Below are 19690 nucleotides of genomic sequence, written 5' to 3' on the forward strand. Positions count from 1 at the left end.
GCTCTAATTAATGAGAACTTACTTGGGAGTCACTCAGGACACTCACCGGTAAACCTAAATACTAATAGTCTTGAGTTCATATTCCTTTAGAGTAAGACTGATAATACCTATTTCTGCACTTTCTTTAATGTTTTTATAACCTGGAGGAAAATAAGAAAGAAGACCCTCAAAGTCATATAGTATATATTAAAAATAAGGATAAGGGCCTCCCTGGTGGCACAGGGGTTAAAAACACAGCACTATCAAGCTGCAGCATGAGTTTGATCCCTGGCCAGGGAGGTAATCCACATGGCACAGCAGACCGCTCCTGTCTTGCCCACTGCTTCCCTCAGCAGTGTATTTCAGTGGATCTACCTGTTCTGCTCCCCACTCTGTCTCTGATGAATCCTCTCAGCCTCTCACCTCTGGCCTACACCCCAGTTCTTGTATGCATAAATAAATAAATCTTTAAAAGAAAATAGATAAAAGAAATGAGGAGTTTAAAAAAAAACCTCAGTTTTTTAGATGCTAAATAAGGAAGGTTGCCACCAAGTATATAGTAATGTAAGCAAGAATTTTAACCCAATATTAAAAAACAGAACAAGTACTAAAGTGTTTCTAAATTTCAAAAAAGAGACACTTCTAAAACTCAGGGTTGTTCTTTAGTACTTGAACCAATATATGCTTATTTTTTACTGTCCCTGACAAATCATTTATTTCATTACCAGAATATTACATATGTGTAACATATGTAAGCAGAGTATGTTTTGCTTTGTTTTCATTAAAGAAGTGGAAAATGTTCTTAATACCTAAGAAACAAATATCCAGAGACTAAAGAATGCAGAGGATTGAAGCGGTGGAGAGAATTGCCGCCAATGGTAACTTACACAGATTTATCCACAAACAGCAAAAAGGCAAAGGTAACCCATTACCTGCTGAGCCGCAGCATCCTGTTGGACATAAGCTACCTGGCCTGGGTCTGTAAACAGAGTCTAGACAAAACAAACAAGAACACCTTATCAATAGATCTTTACACAGAGCTCAGTTACACAGGAAAAATTATCCTACTGCTAAGCAACAATTCCTGTGAGTGTTAACTCCCAGATTGCTAGTAATAATCCTCCATTACTAAATAAGGTAAAGATAATAATCTATATTTGGTTAAAGCTTTTCATTCAGATGGCTCTTAAGTTTACATAAGTTAACCATCTTCATGATTTTTCTCTTAAGCAAAGACTCTCTTGAGGTCAAATGTCACAGATAATTAAAAAGGCATGTCAAGAAAACGCAAGAAATGTCATGAATGAAGGTGCATGTGTTCATACATTACACTATATATTATACATACCAACTCATGATTAAATGGAGACATACAGAAGAGTATTATGTAAGCAAGAATTAAAATTCTTTCAAATATTAAGTTACGCTCATTGTCAATAGCAGGAGAAGAATAACTTGAATTTAATGTTCCTTAAGTTCTTTTTTGGATAAAGCTAATACAGCCTAATTTTTTTTAATTATCATAAAAACATACTTAAAGGTGTAATAATCTGAGTCATGACACAGCAAAGCTAATTAGAGAAGGAAAATCTTCAAAATTATTTTAGGTGAGCACCACAGAAAATCTCTAATCCAAGAAAACACACTTTCTACTTACAGCCTTTAAAAGACTTTAACTTACCCAAGCCTTTAGAAAACCAATGGGACTAAAAGCTATGGTTAAGTTTTGATTCCAGAGGACTGTAAAACAGTATTTCAGTTAGCGTTAGATTTCTTAGATTTGACATTAAAAAATTATCATAATATAGACACTTAGTAACATAATAATTAACTAAAAATTGAGCACAGCATTCTTTAAATAAACTATCTGTTCCTATTTTAATATAATTAGAGGACTAAAACTAAACTGAGGCATTGCAAAAGTGCCATCTGACGAGCTGGTGATTTTATCATTATATAGATTTGAAAGGTATTTATTAGGGTACCCCATTTCTTCTTGGGGGTGATTTTAGCCTCCTGATCAAATATTGCATGAGGGCAAATTTTTATTACCAGAATCCTACTATAAAAGTATGGAAATTATTTTTAAAGTATTTTAAAATACACAATATAAACTGCTAACAGTAAAAACTAACATTAATATACAAATGTAGAACATTTGGAAACACATACTCCACGTCACTAGCAAAAAAGATAGCAGTAGATTTAACTATAAAGCTTTTACCTTTGCTTCTATTACAGTTTTACAAATCAGTGAGCTATCAATAAACTGCAGTTTATAAGCTAGTAGAGCCCTTATATATTTAAGTGAAATAATCTGTCTGCTGTCCTTATCCATCTTTGATTAAGATCATCAGAATTGAATGCCATTACTGGCCTAGTTCTTGAGCCTTAGAAAAAGGAACAAGCAAACAATCTTATAAATGGTGTCTGGGAAGAAGAACTGATATAAAGCTAGTGCTATAATTCCTTACTAAGTTTAATTTAATAACTAAACTATATCTTCCTCTGCCAAGTTGGTCGTGAGCTTCCTAAGAACACAAATCTGTGTTCCTAAGAACAATATCTGTGATATTTCCTCTGTCACCAACACCTAGCACAGAGACTGGCAGAAAGTTAACATAATCACCAGTGAGTTAATAAACAAACTATAAACACTGATCTTTCACACATGCCTGCGCAGCCTCCACAGGATGGATGTACACCAAGGTATGCTCCGGACCATCCACTGAAGTGTAGGAGGTACCATCTGCCGTGTACACCACCTGCTGGGGTGGACGAACCTGGTCATCGGTATAGACGATCTGAGCCACAGTCCCAGCGTCTGGAACAAAGTGCACCTGGGGCAAAAAACAGCATGTTTATAGCAACAACGATCCTTGTAGATTAAAACCCACCTCACAGAGATCCATGGCTAACCGAGCAGTGCAGGGGACATTTCTAAAATTCGCCAATGAAAGAGAATGGGGATTGGCACACCTTCATCTATGCTGAGATGGATGCCAGGGCCTGGTCACTGATTTACTGTCAATATTAGGCAAATGATTTAAATTCCCTTTTGCCTCAAATAGCCAATGCAGCTGTCGATTTGAGAGAGTATTTAATGGGTGGCTACCTGGACGTGGAAACATGACTGAAGGTTGTAATTGACAACATTACCAAAATTCCAAATACAAATTAATCTATTATGTGAAAAAAATGTCAATTGACTCAAAAGCCAATTGCTCTCAACACATAATAAAGGTTCTACTTTACAACTAATAGTGCCTTTCAGCAGACACATTAAAACAAGGTCACTTTATTTTCTACATGTTCTTTTATACTCCAAGGCCGTACTAGAGAAACAGCAGTAAATGTCTGCTCAATCAGTGGATATAACAGAACTCCCTCTTGTCAGCTGGGTAAAGATACAGAAAACTCTAATGAAAGACTTTTAAGGGGTTTTTTGGATTACCATTTCAGTTGTGACTAGAGTAAATAATTTTCTATCTACAAAGAAATAAAGTAGAAACTGAATTCTGCAAATATTTTCTGCATGGTCAGTTTTGGAGGTTTAAATTGTTGACGGCGAGAGCTTGGCACAGCCTGATGTCTGATGTTGGAGGTACGGTAGCTGAAAACTAAAATAGACATTTGGAAGAGAAATAATTTATGTGCTGATATTGGCATTAGGTACTCATAGATTGGAATCATCACTATTATACTGTCTTGGCTTTGGAACTGGCTATTTTATTTCAGTTTTCTCCAATGAAAATAGTAAATGCAAAAAAAATGATATAAGCTAATTTAATCACCAGAAAGAATCCTGGAGAACAAATGCAATGAATCACCAAAGAAACAAAACAAACTTCCACTTCTACACTAAGAGGTTAGTCTGGTTTCTACATTTTCTTTTTATTTCATTTGATTTGTCCATGAAGATATAATTTATCTGTTGGAAGAATTAGGCATACAACCTATTTAATTGCTGCAAGATAATTTTGTGACTTTAGATTCATTCATTTGTATCAAAACCTTGGTTGGTTGCAGTGCTTTAAAAAAAATAAAAAGGCATCTCAAAGACAAGTTATTAGGACGCTCCTAAACCAGAATTCCTGGCCAGAAGGAGGGATAATTAGGAAAATTGGGAAGAAGGGGTGCCACAGGGGTACCAAGCTCTGCTATACAGTCTGGTAACCCAAAGTGGGGTCCCTATTTTTTTAATGGACTACATTGTTCTTTATAAACAAAATGCACCCAAATATATAGCTGCATGAAAGGAAGTGGTTTCTATTAGAAGCAAAACAGCATTCTGAATTATTTCCTAAAGCATGTCTGGAACTTTTTTTTTTTTTTTTAAGATTTATTTATTTATTTATAGTTATTATTTAAATTTTATTTTATATCCCCCATACAATTACAACCCCCTTATTTTGACCCAAAACCCTCCTTTCCCTGCCCCCCACCACCCATAGAGTGTCTCTGGTTCATAGTTGTTTGTTGATTTTGATATTTTCTTTCTTATTAGTTATTCTTTTTCCTGGTTCCTTATTTAAGTTTTCTAGATTCCTGCTCTGAGTGAGACCATCCGGTATTTTTCTTTTTCTTTCTGGCTTATTTCACTGAGCATGATCCCTTCCAGCACCATCCATGTTGCTGCAAATTGCATGTGTTTATCATTTTTGAATGCTGAGTAATATTCCATTGTGTATATGCACCACATCTTCTTGATCCAGTCATCTATTTTTGGGCATTTGGGTTGTTTCCAAAGCTTAACTATTGTAAATAGTGCTGCTATAAACATAGGGGTGCAGGTGCTCTTTGGAATTGATGTTTCTGTGTCCTTTGGGTAAATACCTAGGAGTGGAATTGCTAGATCATATGGAAGCTCTATGTTTAGCAGGTCAAGAAATCTCCACACAGCTATACATAGTGGTTGGGCCAGTTTGCACTCCCACCAACAGTGCAGGAGAGCTCCTTTTTTTCTACAACCTTGCCAACATTTGTTGTTGCTAGTTTTTTTTAATGTGCTAGTCTCACTAGTGTGAGATGGTATCTCACTGTAGTTTTGATTTGCATTTCCCTGATTACAAGTGATGTTGAACATTTTTTCATATGCCTGTTGGCCATTTGCATTTCCTCTTCAGAGAAGTTTCTTTTTAGCTCTTCTGCCCATTTTTTGACTGGATTATTTTCTTTGTTTTTGTTGAGTCTCATCAGCTCTCTATAGATTTTTGTGATCAGTACTTTATAAGATTTATTTATTTATACAAGCGCTGGGTACAATCAGAAGCATGGAAGGGTGAGAGGATTCACCAGAGCTAGAGCGGGGAACAGAACAGGCAGACTGACAAAACACACTGCTGAGGGGAGCAACGGGCGAGACAGGAGAGGTCTGTCACGCCATGTGGGACCCTCGCCGGCGGCCAGGTATCAAACCAGTGCTGCAGAGGCTGCAGGCAGCTTGGCAGCCCAGCGCTCAACCGCTGCACCACCAGGGGAGGCCCATGGAACTTTTTCTTTCATGTAGCCTGACTCAGACTTTTAAATCATACCAGTTGATCAATTTTATTATTACATTCATTACACTGCTTAAGTAAAACATTTCCATTTAAACGTTTCAATGTTAACTTTCCGATTTCACTAATACTACTCTGTAATTTAATAAAAACTTAAATCCATTTATTTATAATTTAATTTATTTTATTTATTTTTTTTTTTTAAAGAGGCACGTATTTTATTTATTTGTTTGTTTGTTTGTTTGTTTATACATGCACTGGGTACAGTCAGAAGCGTGGGAGGGTGAGAGAATTCACCAGAGCCAGAGCGGGGAGCAGAACAGGCAGAAGGACCGAAGTACACTGCTGAGGGGAGCAGCGGGCGGCAGGAGAGGTCTGCGCACCATGTGGGACCCTCCTCCGGTGGGCGGGGAGCAGCCGGGGATCGAACCGCCGCAGAGGCTGCAGGGAGCTTCACAACCCAGCGCTCAACCACTGCGCCACCGGGGAGGCCCTATTTTATTTTTTTATTAATTAAATTTTTTTTTTTTTAAATTTTCTAGAGGCATGTCTTATTTATCTATTTGTTTGTTTGGTTTATACATGCACTGGGTACAGTCAGAAGCCGGGAGGGCGAGAGAATTCACCAGAGCCAGAGCAGGGAGCAGAGCAGGCAGAAGGACCGAAGTACACTGCTGAGGGGAGCAGCGGGCGGCAGGAGAGGTCTGCGCGCCATGTGGGACCCTCCTCCGGTGGCCGGGGAGCAGCCGGGGATCGAACCGGCGCCACAGAGGCCGCGGGCAGCTTCGCAACCCAGCGCTCAACCGCTGCGCCACCTGGGAGGCCCTAAATTTTTTTTTCTTAAACAGTGTATTCCCAATAGTTCTCCTGCCATCATATCACCTGTGATCCATCACCACAGTCCTTTCTGTTCTTCCCTCCCGTTTTGACACCTTTCTCTTCCTCTCCTTTGCTATATGCTTCAGATTTATGGCCAGTTTGCTATTTGACTTTTTCTTGACCTTTATTTGGTTTCTCTATATTCCATATATACATGATACTATCCCATATTTATCTGTTTCCTTCTGACTTGTTTTGGCTAGCATATTCCCTATTCCCTTCCAGCTCCACCCATGTTGCTACAAATGGCATGAGTTTATCTTTTTTGATTGCTGAATAATATTCCATTATGTAAATATTACCACAGCTTTTTGATCCATTTGTCTTTTTGGGGGTATTTGGGTTGTTCCTATATCTTGGCTATTATAAATAGTGCTGCAATAAACATAGGAGTGCAGGTTTCCTTTCGAATTTGTGTTTCTGTGTCCTTTGGGTAGATTCCTACGAGTAGAGTCACTAGATCATATAGTAGATCTATTTTTAGTATTTTAAGGGTCCTCTGCACAGGTTTCCATAGTGGCTGGACCAGTTTGCATTCCCACCAGCAGTGTAAGAGGATTCCTTTATCTCCACATCCTTACCAGCATTTGTTGTTTCTGGCTGAATGTGGGCTATTCTCATTGGAGTGAGGTGGTATCTCATTGTGGTTTTGATTTGCATTTCCCTGATAATTAGTGATGTTGAACATTTTGAAATCTTAAATTTAAATTATATCTCTATTAGGATGCTTCAAAATTAAGTTTTATGCTTTGGTCACATATTAGGAGGAGCATAACTGCTCCTCTCAAAATTCAAGTTCCTAACAAAAGGGCAGAGGTTTGCCTTTGCTAATAGTCAAAATAACATGCAGGTGATTTTGATGCTGCAGGAGGCAGAATCAGTTAGAGCAGCATTTAAGAATTGCCCAACCTCTGGAGCTGCTGAATCAGTGAAACAGCTTTCAGTTAGAGGTTTGCAGTATGAACTTGAAATGAAAGAAAAAGCCACTCACTTCATACACACACATTGTACTTCATTACACACAAAGAATCAAACCCTTTACTGGATAACACACACACACACACACACACACACACACACACACACACACACACACAAAACCACACCATTTGAGAATCCCTTGGGGGAAAGGCAGTTCTCTGGAAGCCTTTGGGTGGTGGCTTACCTCTTCTAAATCACATTGAGCCACCTCGATGGAGCATGGAGGAGCTGAAACTGCCTTTTCCTAACATGCAAGTTCTGCATGTCAGCTCCCTCCCAACTGCTCATCACCATCTCGAAGCTACTCTTTTTGTTGTCAGCCGGGTGTACCCAGACAAACCCAGACAAAGAAGGGGCGGGGAAGACCATGTTCACCTGTGCAGCACTGCCTTCGTGCTCTGCAGACGTCGGCCACACGTGCGAGCTTTCATCTTTGGAATCCATCCTTCCCTACACTCAGCCCCAGGCTCGGGGCACCTAGAGCAGCACAGGCTGGGGAGCAGTCATCTGTCCACCACGCGCATATCCACGAAGGATGAAAAGGCCTCTCTGCAATGTGCTGAAGAGGAGAAAGGAGCCAAGATTTTAAATAGATCCATGCATTTTAATAAATAACAGTTTCAACCACAAAGGGGAAAAGAGAAAGTTTTGTTAAGAATGACACAGCTGGGCAAAAAGGTCAAAATGGAAAAATTATTTGTAGTAATAATACAGTGTACTCAGTACATGCTTGCTCTGTGCTAGGCACTCATTAGCTGGATGTAACCTTGGTCAAAAATACTAAAGTTAGGACCCTCCCTGATGCATAGGTGTTAAAGTCTCAGCACTATCAAGCTATTACCAGCCACTGTGGCATGAGTTTGAGCCCCGGTCAGGGAGCTAACCCAGACAGTGCAACAGACCTCTCCTGTCTCGCCCACTGCTCCCCTCAGCAGTATATTTCAGTAGGTCTGCCTGTTCTGTTCCCTACTCTGTCTCTGGTGAGTCCTCTTAGCGCCCCCGTACCTCTGCCCTACATCCCAGTTCTTGTATGCATTAAAAAAAAAAAACAACTAAAATTAATAGTGAGGACCTGGAAGCAGCCTAAATGGCCATCAGTGAAGAAGTGGATCAAGAATGTGTGGTCAGTCACACCATGGAATTCGATTCATCCATAAGGAAAGTCATTTTCAGTAAAATGGAGGGAATTAGAAAGAATAATGGGTCATAAATAAGTCAGAACAATAAAAATGCTGAACATTTACATAGCAGATTTGACAAATTAAAATATTTTTAAAAAAACCAATAAACTAGTGGACATTAATAAACACCAGAAGGGCTCTAAGGTTAAGAGAGAGGGGCTAGAAATGGGACAAGGGGACACACAGGATAGTGGGGGGAGGAGAAATAAGCTTGGTTTCTAATCAGTGCAGATGTGTTTATCACAAACTAGCAAATTTTAGGTTTCTATGATTGTCATCTTGTATTTCATAATAATTTCATTTGAAAAACATATTTTTGAATTACATTAGGTATACACAGTGCAGGATACTAACGTCACAAAACAAGGGGAGAAATGGCAAGTGGAAGAGGCTGAATTTTCTGGGGTACAATTTGGTGAACACAAATGTAAACTTTACTTCCCATTTGGTCAGTACAGGAGTGATTTAGTAATCAAACTAAAAGCTTTACTAAACATCCATATGCACTAAATCTTGAAACCTTATTCCTTTCCAAAATGGGTCTTTTAAGGTCATCAACCTTCCCTTTTGATGATGATAAAACACTGACATTTTATTTCTTAAAATATCAACATTTTAAAAGTTAGGTGATATTTACTATTAATAGGGCAGCAGGATGGCCATACTTGATACACCTCCTCCTACTATCCCATTAAAAGGTAGGAAAGGTAAACTATCAGGACATCACTAAACTAAAGGTAAAAAGGACCACTGGCCAAAATTCAGCCAAAATTTTCCCCATTATTAACGGAAATGAGCTGAGAAATATACTCTTAAGTCACACATGCTCCAACTTCTGAACCAGAAGAAAGCCCAAAGAAGAACAAAAAGACATTTAATTACCCAGCGACTGGACCTAACTCTGGAAAGCAGGAACTTTGTGTCCAAAGTGCCTGGGAGCCTCTTCTGAGCACAATACCTGCTATACAGTATATATTCACATACTCACTTTTGGGGGGAAAAAAAGGTATTTGATCATACTGCATCTTTCTATTGCCTGCTGCCAAGTTCCTTCATGTCGGGGAATGTTAGCTGATGTGGTAACTCTAGGTCTGACATGTGGCAGGAACTCAATAATTTGTACAAAGTGGTTTAAAGAAATCAAGGTGTGTAGCAAGAAAAGAGAAGAAGACTCTGAAGCCAACTGACTTCTCAGAAAAGACGAAACTCAAAGGAGGAATAGAGCAAGGAAGCAGAAACAAGAATGGGTAGGATATTCACTCCAGACTGAAGCCCTTTTTTTAAATCTTACCATAATAAGTAAATAGATATTACATAAGATACCAGTAACCCATATAACACAAGGATCAAGGCAGGGGGGCGGGGGGGACATAACTAATCACCTAGCAGATGTGGGGCAAAATAACAGAATAGTTCATTTACACACGGGAAACCTGCTAGTAAAATTTAGCTATAAGGATATGGATACTGCTAACAATGACAGTCCCCAATAATTTCAGAATACTGTTACCAAATTTAAAAGCCCAAGATAATGACAAATCTTTAAGTCAGAAAGCACCGGGAATCTAAAACAGTAATACAGAAGATCTGGTTAGTTGTTTCTGTTCCTTAAAATACAGTTACAAGAACTGCTGAGTTACTGTAACTACTGAACTATTTAACCAAAGTGACATTCTGCCATTATTTATTGTTTAATAAATTGGTCAAGAAAACTGAATTCTAGGTATGGACTCCACTGCTAACTAAGCTTCTTTAAACTTTTTTTTTTTTTTAAACTCCTCAAGCATCAATGACCTTATGTGCAAAATGAGAACATAAAATGGTTTCCAACATCTGTTCCAGCCTTAAGCTTGGATAGGAAGCAGCAGAGTATAGTAGAGAATCCAAACTCTAATCTAAATATTCATCCTGCTCCCAGACTAGAACCACCGCTCACCATATCACTTTAGTCACACCACCTGCATTCTCCGTGCCTCAACATCATCATATACAAGTGAAAATAATAATTACCTCCTAGAGTTGTTACAAAAGTTACATAACATTAAAAATCTAAGCAAAATATCTAGCACACAGTAGGTACTCAAATATATAAACTTTCATATTTTACAGATGACCTGTAAGAGTTTCAGAATTTTCTAAAACATTTCACATTTTTAAAAACTTAGCAGTTTATCAAATAACAAACCCCCTATACATGAACTTCATTTTTGTATGGTTTGTCATGTTTATTTTCCTTTCCTATTATCCATTTGATAGCACAATGTGGAGATCCTGAGATACAGAAGGCAGAGAGGAAGATTTTCAGGAGCTACTTTAGTGCTGTCCAACAGGCAGGTGCTGACATGCTCTGTTAACCAGGGACAGGAACAGGCTTCCTTCCACTCTTCATCCTTTTGCTTCTTCTACAAACTGGGAAGAACCTGAGAACCACAAGCTATTCCTTATCTATGAAATAGTCACCAGAGTCCCACCTTTTACCCAGTTTCCAAAATTAATTAGAGACTATGTTACGTATTTCCAGGAGAAAGACATGCTTGCATTTTCATACTCTCTGATGACTTTATTCAGCAAATATTTTTTAAGTATTTAGATCCTTAAGAAATATCACTATATCAAAAACTTGAAGCCTCAAGTCTAGTTACTTCTTATTTAATAGTATTGCATAGTGGCAAGTATGAGCTTCAGAATCAGACAAATCTAGGTTCTATGACCCCAAATCAAACATATGCTTAGTAAGTGGGACATTGGTAAGCCACAGCTGAGCCTTAGTTTCATCTGAAAATCCAAATTACCTACTCAGCATGGTGGTTGTAAGAATTAATGGTCTGCAGTTTATCGCATCTATAATGAACTTTTTTTTCCCACACATTTAACATCTCTGAACTAGGGATCTCTTTTGCACAGTGGTGTCCTGTATTTGCTGTCACTCGGGTGGCAAGTGGGGATGTGGGTGTCCTTGCCTTCCTGTTGTGACCTTGCTCACAGCCACTCATGAGTTCTGTCCTCACTTCACTGAGCCATGTGTGTTGGTGGCACTACACAACCTGAGTCTGTCATTTTAAATGTCTTCAAAAGGACCGCATTATAATTTGGCATTAAAACTACAAGGCACAGAAACAGCAGCTGGGCATGAATTTGATTAGGGAATCAAATATCCATCACTGGAAAAATGACCTTAACAAAGCAAGGTCAGTAGGGCCTGGGTATAAGAGAAAGCGAGGTGGATGAAGCTGAATATACACTGTTATAGCTGAGATACGTGTAAAAGACGACCTGCCACAGGCCATGTAAGAAAATTCCAGGATCAGCATTCCAGACCGTGAAGACCTGGCTGCTTGCTGGAGGTTCCTGGAAACAGCAGTGGGTCCTCACCAACACTCTGGATAGCACAAAGACACATCAATGGCTGAGTCAACAGTGATTCATTGTCAATGAGCTCTGGAAGTGATGGAATTTTAGGAACACCTCCATTTATTCCATTTGCATTTTTCCCTTTTGGTATGCACGAGAGTGGTGATAAAATTCTATATCTAAAAGCTCCTTCAGAAAATATATAATAAAAATTCTAAATGGCAAAAAGCATTTATATCAGAGTTTCTCTTTCACAATGAGAAATAAAATAATTGTACATCTTCCCACCAACAGTTCAGAGTGAATAAAATATGGTAACATTCGCCATCACATAACATAGTCATAAACATTTAAGAAATGTTAGCCAATTTTTTTCATGATTTGTGAATATTAAACATTAAAAGGTGAGCAAAAACCGTGTTCCCACAAACAGGGAACAAAGGTGGGATTTCCCTGATTACTCAGGGGGTGATACCTTCATAAGACTGACAGCGATGAAGAGGAAAGGGGAGGAAGAAGGAAGATCAACGCTTACTTTCCCAGCAGTAACAAGGACTGGGGGCATCCTGATGTAAAAGCCTCCACTCTCTCCCCTCCTCATCCACACCCCTCACCATCCACCAGCTGACTGTCTCTGCTGGATGAAGCCGCTACTCCAGAAACACCCAAGACTTAAAGTCAAGAAGCTCCTGTTTCATCACCTGCATGTACAGGTGGGAAAAGAAACACAGGTCCACCTTCAAATACATACCAAGGATTACGGTTTGAACTAGAAATACAATTTCACTTTAAATACTGTGTAGTGATGAAATTCCATAGGATTATTGGTACATTATTACAATTCAGAAACATTAAGAATTCAACAGAATTCTGTATGGCCTGGTAACTTATGCCAGATATATCATTACTTACATGGAAAGAAGCGCAGTACCTCATTCTAGATAGTGCATTTACAAATAAACCTTTCTGGTTCATTACAAACTAACTAGCATAAACTGCTGGACCCTTCCCTGAAATCCAACACTAGATATGCCATACAAAAAGGTCAGAGGACCTGCTGGATCTGCACAATGAACATAAAATCTGTTAGAAAAAAAGATGGAGGAGGTTGAGATCCAATCTGGGGAGGGAGCCGAGAGATTCAGAAGGCAGATACCATGGAATGCCAGAATTTTCTGTTGTTCTTACCCCAAATTTTGCTGAGCTCCCAAATGTCCTTGCTCCCACCCATCAAAAGAAAACCTGCAGCCAGCCCTGCACTGTCAGCTGCGGAAACTCAGACAGTACAAGAAGGGTGAGTGGGGAGCAGACACCAGCTGCCAGGAGACGGGCCAGCTGCCTCCCCCCAGGACCAGGGCAGAGGTGCATGTGCACAGGAGGATTCCTCTGGGGCAAACAGTGAATGGATGGGACCAAAGACTCCATGGTCAGATGGACATGCTAATTTTTTGGTAATTGTTTAATCTTTCACATCTCTTTGAATGAATATGTACAGCTATATTGTGTCTTTTGCTGACCCAAATAGAAAAAGAGCATCCTGCAGGAATACTTGCATAGAAATTAGTCTCCATTCAAAGGAATAATGCTAGCTCTTGCTAAAGATTAGTTACCATAAATACTGCAGCCATCAGAACAGGAACTTGGATCTGCCTAGAGCAGGCTTTAGAAGCAGCCAGCTTGGCATAAAATCTTGGATCTGCCACTTAAGAGTTTTTGACAATTTATTTATTCCCTGAGCTTTAGCTTCTTCATCCATAAGGACAAAGGACCAATCAATGTATGTTAAGTACTTAACATATAAAATCATTGTAACCAATGCACATAATGCAAAAACACCTTCATGTCAAGAAACAGAAAGGAAACTCTTCTGAAGTCCTTGTTAGGATTTATCCCACTTATTAACTAGAAAATGATAGAGAAAAAAGCATGTTCATTAAGGCAATGATAAAAGGGTGAGGAAACAATTATGTGGAATCCAATCCAACAGAATTTCAGCTCTAGAAGAAAAATTCAAGCCAGTGGTTCTCAAATATGTTCAGAAGACAGGTTTCTGAAGTCAGTGTTCTTTGCTAAGGACCACGAAAAATTGATGTATTTGTTTACATAACAAGAGCTAACATTTGGATAGCACTTATTCTGTGCCAGGCATGTTCTAAAATACTTTACATATATTAATCCTCATAATAGCCTAGGAAGCAGGTACATTATTATCTCCACTTTATAGGTAAGAGGCTGAGAAAGAAAAGTTCAAGTGACTTGCCCAGGGTAACAGGCTAGTAAGTGACAGAGGTGTAAACAAGCCTGAGCCAGCTGGCTGAGTTCATGTGCTTAGCTGCTCACTAGTCTACACCATTTGCCCTGTGTTATAGACCATTTGACCTGTGTTACAGAGCATAAATAACTCCATTATGTCAGCTATATAAAAATGGCATCTAATCTCACTTAATTTTTTTTAAAAACCATCAAGTAAGCAAGGCTTTGTATTTGAAAATTTTCTGCTAAATTTTGCTTATTTGTCACCTCTGTGCTGGCTCAGGTGATTGGCAGCAATATCAACAAAGGCTAACTGAAATTTCATGAAATAAAACTCAAAGTGAAGAAAATTCCATTCATCCATTTTTATTTAATAAATGACACCTTGGGCCTCCCTGGTGGTGCAGGGATTAAAGACACAGTGCTATCAAGCTATGGCCAACCACTGGAACATGACTTCGATCCCTAACCCACATGGGGCAGCAGACCTCTTCTGTCTGGCATGCTGCTCCCCTCAGCAGTGTATTTCAGTAGATCCGCCTGTTCTGCTCCCCACTCTGTCTCTGGTGAATCCTCTTACCTGCCCCCTTTCCCCACATCGCTAACCTACAACCCAGTTCTTGTATGCATAAATAAATTAAATCTCTAAAAATAAATAAATAAATGACACCTTGACCCAGCTCTAGAATTGTGTGTGTGTGTGTGTGTGTGTGTGTGTGTGTGTTTGAGAACCAATAATCTGGAGCAATTTCTATTTCATAGGTAACAATCTCAAGAGCCAAAGAGACTAAATGAATCACTTCAAGTCACACAGCAAATGAAAGACAGCAAAAAATCAAAGCTCTCTTACCCCTACACTACTCTGCCTCCACTGGAGTAGCTGTTGGAAAGATCTAGATGAATCTTTTATCAGGAGAGTGCTTATAGTGCAAAAGCTGTTTATCTTAGCTTTGCTATTATTTAAGCTTACTGTCCTTGAATTCCCAGTTAGAGAAACAGTCTTACCCTCTGTAGCCCAAATCAAGGGAGAGAACATTATCAGCCACCATAATAGATAGTCCAGCAAAGTAAAGGTGGCCCTCAGAATTAAAAGAAAAAAAAAAAAAAAGTGAAGCAGCTGCACATATGGAGAAGTAAAAAATGTAACCACAAAATTATACAGAAACACAAATGACTGCCACATTTAATTTAAAAAATATATGTGTATGAGCCTCCCTGGTGGTACAAGGGGTTAAGACTCTGCACTATGAAGCTATCAGCAGAGTTGGATCCCCGGCCAGGGAGCTGACCCACATGGCGCACCAAATCTCTCCTGTCTCACCTGCTGCTCCCCTCAGCAGTGTATTTCAATAAATCTGCCTGTTCTGCTCCCCACTCTGTCTCTGGTGAATCTTTCCACACCACACCCTGCACCTCTGGCCCCAGTTCTTCTACACAAAAATAAAAAAACATTGAAAAAATAGAAAAGGCTCAGTCAGAACAAATGCCCATACCTTTTTTTTTTCTTTTTATCAAGTTAACATTAGTTTATACTACTGTATAGGCTTCAGGTCTACAATCTTTCACCTCAGCAACTTTGTTATCATACCACTCCCCCTACCAAGTGTCCAGTCTCCCTCCATCACCCACCAATCAACCCCCTATCTCTTCCCTCCTCCTTCCCTCTGGTAACCACCATTCTGTTGTCAGAGTCCCTGGGTTTGTTTTTCATTTTATTTGTTCATTTGTTGTTGTTGTAGTTGTCTTCTTTATATTCCATGAGTTAGTGAAATCACACAGTATTTGTCTTTCTTCCTCGTGATTTATTTCACTAAGCATAATCCCTTCGAGGTCCACCCATGTTGTCACAAACGGCAAGATTTCACCTTTTTTAATGGCTGAGAAGTACTGGAATCATTGCATACGTGTGCCACATCTTCTTATCTGTCATCGGGCACTTGGGTTGTCTCTTTTCTTTGGCTATTGTGAATAATGCTGTAATGAAACTGGGGGTGCATATATCTTTTGGAATTAGTGTTTTCATATTGTTTGAGTAAATACCCAGAAGCACTCCATACTTTTTAATGCAAGGTTTAGGATACTCCCTATTCCATTAGCCACTCGAGAACACACCATCAGCCACAGCCCTCTGAGCCTGGCACTGCCTTAGACCTCTGGCAGGCTTTCAGGCCTCAGAAGCCCTGCTTTGGGCCAACTCTGTTTGATTGGGCATTCACACATGAGGGGATGGGTAACTTTAGGGTGCTTGATTTGGAATCTATATTCTTTGTCTTTTCTTTGTTGTACACTAATTCTATTTTTTTTTTTTTTTTTTTTATAGAGAGGCATGTTTTCTTTCTTTCTTTCTTTCTTTCTTTGTTTGTTTTTTGTTTATACATGCACTGGGTACAGTCAGAAGCGCGGGAGGGTGAGAGAATTCACCAGAGCCAGAGCGGGGAGCAGAGCAGGCAGAAGGACCGAAGTACACTACTGAGGGGAGCAGCGGGCGGCAGGAGAGGTCTGCGCGCCATGTGGGACCCTCCTCCGGTGGCCGGGGAGCAGCCGGGGATCGAACTGGCGCTGCAGAGGCTGCGGGCAGCTTCGCAACCCAGCGCTCAACCGCTGCGCCACCGGGGAGGCCCCCACTAATTCTATTTAAAGTTCCTTCCCACTAAAGGTCTTACATGTTTTGTTTTGATGCAGTGGATGGCAGAACCTACTTAGAATGAGCAGTTTTGGGGCTACTGGGGTGCCATTCTCCCTGCTCTGTAAAAGTATCTAGGTAAAAAATGTTTCTAACTAGGCTGCTGTGGATTCAGAATACTTCCATATAAACAGAGAGGCCTGATGGTAAAGATGAAGAATGAAACTATAATAATGGGGTCCCCAGATATTTCTATTGGCATCATCCACATTTAACTGTGTGTTATGAACGTTACAATGAAGCCGTGAGATACTCAAGATTGCAGAAAAGTTCCTCCAGATAAAATTTTATGCCATTAGTACATTGTGCAAAAATGAAAAATGATAAAAAAAAGAAAAATGATGTAAAAATATATAAAGTAAGATAAAATAAATATTCTTAAATGAAAAAAATTTAAATAAATTAAAAGATATAGGTTTGAGATTTAAAAAAAATTATACCATTGGGAAACAAACTCCAGAAAAAAACCTCAGACACTGAATAAGTGAGCAGACGATAGCAGAAATTTCAGAGAAAGCCACCCTTTATATATTGGGACTGAGTTATCTGTTACGGTCTAAAAATTATTACTGAATATAGTCTAAAGAAATTTTCCTAATTTGTTTCTGCCCATCATCAAGGACAATATAATGTAACCGAAGAGAAGTGAATTAAGATTAATTTTTTTATTTTTAATTTTTTTAAAAAAGTTTAGAAATAGGAACACCAGACGCAAGCAACAACACAGCACATCAAGGAGGTCTAAATGGTGACCTTGGCCTTCTTTTCCCTCTCCCTATATGTCTGTTCCTTTGTCCTTCCACATCCAATGCAGAAATCTTCACCATTAATAATTTCTTCTACTTTTCTTGTGCACAAAGAGTTCCTGAGACTACCAAACTAAAGGTTTTCTATTTGGGGGAAGGTGCTTTTATCCATTTGTGGCAAGCCCTTCTTCCTGTCTTAGAAAGGCAAGCAACATTCTTTCTTAAAGTCAACCCAAGAAATGTGTGCTTTTTCATCCTAGTTCAGATAAGAACTTTTTTCAGGTACAACCAAAAAACAGAGATTGACCCTCCCATACCATTCAATAGTTTGTTAGCAATGCATCAGACCCCATCAAATCATTCAAAAAGAACTCTTAACCACTCACTCAAAGCAAAGGAAACCCTAGGCTGAGAAACTTGCTGGGGGTCTTGGCCTGATAATTCTACATTAAAATCCTTGAGAGTTCAAAAGCAACTAGCACTCAGTATAGTTCTAAAGAATGATCAACCTTGATGTTTGTCTTTTCCTTTTTACAAAGAAAAAGCTGGTTGGCTGGTAAAATGTGAAGGCAATTTCAAAAAAAGGAAATCTATCAGGAATCTTCTATTCTACTCTCAAAAGATTTTTGGTGGAAACCTCAAAGCAGCAGACTGAAAGACATGTCTGCAGAAAAGCCCACAAATCGTTAGCATCTGACTTGGAGGACGCTCATAAAGCAGAGGCATGGGGATCAAGAAAAAAACACCACTGGCGCCTGAAAGCCTCATGGTGTCCTCTCCCAAGAAAGCCACCTTCTCCCTCCACGGCCCGCTCTCCTCAGGCAAGCTGCAGAGGGGCAAGGTTCTCAGTCCCACCAAGCCGGCCCCAGGCTGATGTGCAGTCTCTGCAAAACGACTGAGACAGGGTCTGTGGCTAGGTCTGGCCTTCCAGGGACAAAATGGAGATTTTGAGGTGTGCCCTAGGGAGCCTCTTGTTGGGGTGGGGGGAGGACAAATTCCAGTTTTCCCAGCAAGATGAGACAACCAAAACATCTCCTCTCCTATTCAGTTGCTTTTTGTTTGACTTCTTTGCTTCTTGACCAGCACAACTGAGCAAATTCACTGAAGGGAAAAACCAGTGCTGGACTTCAGGCTTCCTTCTTGCCGCAATTCTGGGGCCTTCACAGTCTTCCAGCTCTGACGATTCATCTACCCAGCCTGAAGATGGTTCTGAGCTCTTCTGACTGGCTCCCCAGCTGCCACGCCTACTCCAAGAATCAGAAAATGGAGGTGCAGTAAGCTGGGCTTACGTCAGCAAGCATTCTCTCTCTCCCCAGGATCTGTCCCCTGAGACCTGGCAGCCTTGGTAAGAAAATGAGGGAAATCTCTAGGACATAAAACTGAGAGAAACAGTCCCCTTTTACCTTATGTGTTTTTGTGCAAAACTTTGAGAGTTTGTAGTCACCAGTAATGGGTAGACAGTAGTACGAAAAAGGCTGTCGTGTGGCATATGTGATATGATAATGTGTAATCTAGATACAACCAGAAGTATGACTAAGTCATTTATCAAGGAGCACGAAAGCCACGAGAAAGCTTTAGCATAGAATGCAGTATCTAAAATTAGTGTGCTGCTATTAAAGTGCAACCCCCTTAACTTGGAAATTGAATGTGTTAACTATTCCTTTTATATGGGTTACAAGTGTGGAAAGGCCCCCAGTCCTACCAAAGACCATCTCCCCGCCTCAGCTACCCCAGGGCCTGTCCACTGGTCCCTGGCTCCTCTGTAGCATCATTTTCTCTTCTCTCCCTGAAGGAATATTCTCATCAGCAAATATACATAGCATTGCCTACCTTTATTAAAATTTTAAAAAGGCATACTCTTCTAAATATATGTTGTATGTCAACAATTTTGCTTACATTAAGCAAAACCTTCCCTGGACCCACTCTCCTGTACACAAAACGGAGTTGTCTATAGTCTATCGCTACGTCCTTACTTCCATTCCCATCCTTGCCTGTCCCCACCGCCCAAACTGGGCTTCCATCCCCACAACTGTCCTGTGAGTGCATTGCTAAATGTCTATCATCAAGTGCACTGGATTCTCATCTCACTTGACTTCTCTGCATACTCTCACCCTCCTTAAGACTCTACTCTTGCTCTCC

General features: G+C 39.8%; 1 protein-coding gene across 1 annotated transcript in view; it reads right to left on the minus strand.

Annotated features, from left to right (window-relative positions):
• Positions 1-19690, minus strand: part of PRDM10 (PR/SET domain 10) — a 103749-nt gene that overhangs the window by 64086 nt on the left and 19973 nt on the right. The window contains exons 2-4 of the mRNA XM_037505639.2: positions 7713-7896; positions 2655-2819; positions 912-971 (exon numbers count right to left, since the gene is read on the minus strand). Of these exons, the coding sequence (XP_037361536.1) occupies positions 912-971; positions 2655-2819; positions 7713-7781 (294 nt within the window). The 5' untranslated portion in view covers positions 7782-7896. The remainder of the gene's footprint in view (positions 1-911; positions 972-2654; positions 2820-7712; positions 7897-19690) is intronic.

This window comes from Talpa occidentalis, unplaced genomic scaffold (genome assembly GCF_014898055.3).
Source record: "Talpa occidentalis isolate TD23 unplaced genomic scaffold, MPIMG_talOcc4v2.1 talOcc4.12, whole genome shotgun sequence".
NCBI classification, from domain to species: Eukaryota; Metazoa; Chordata; class Mammalia; order Eulipotyphla; family Talpidae; genus Talpa; species Talpa occidentalis.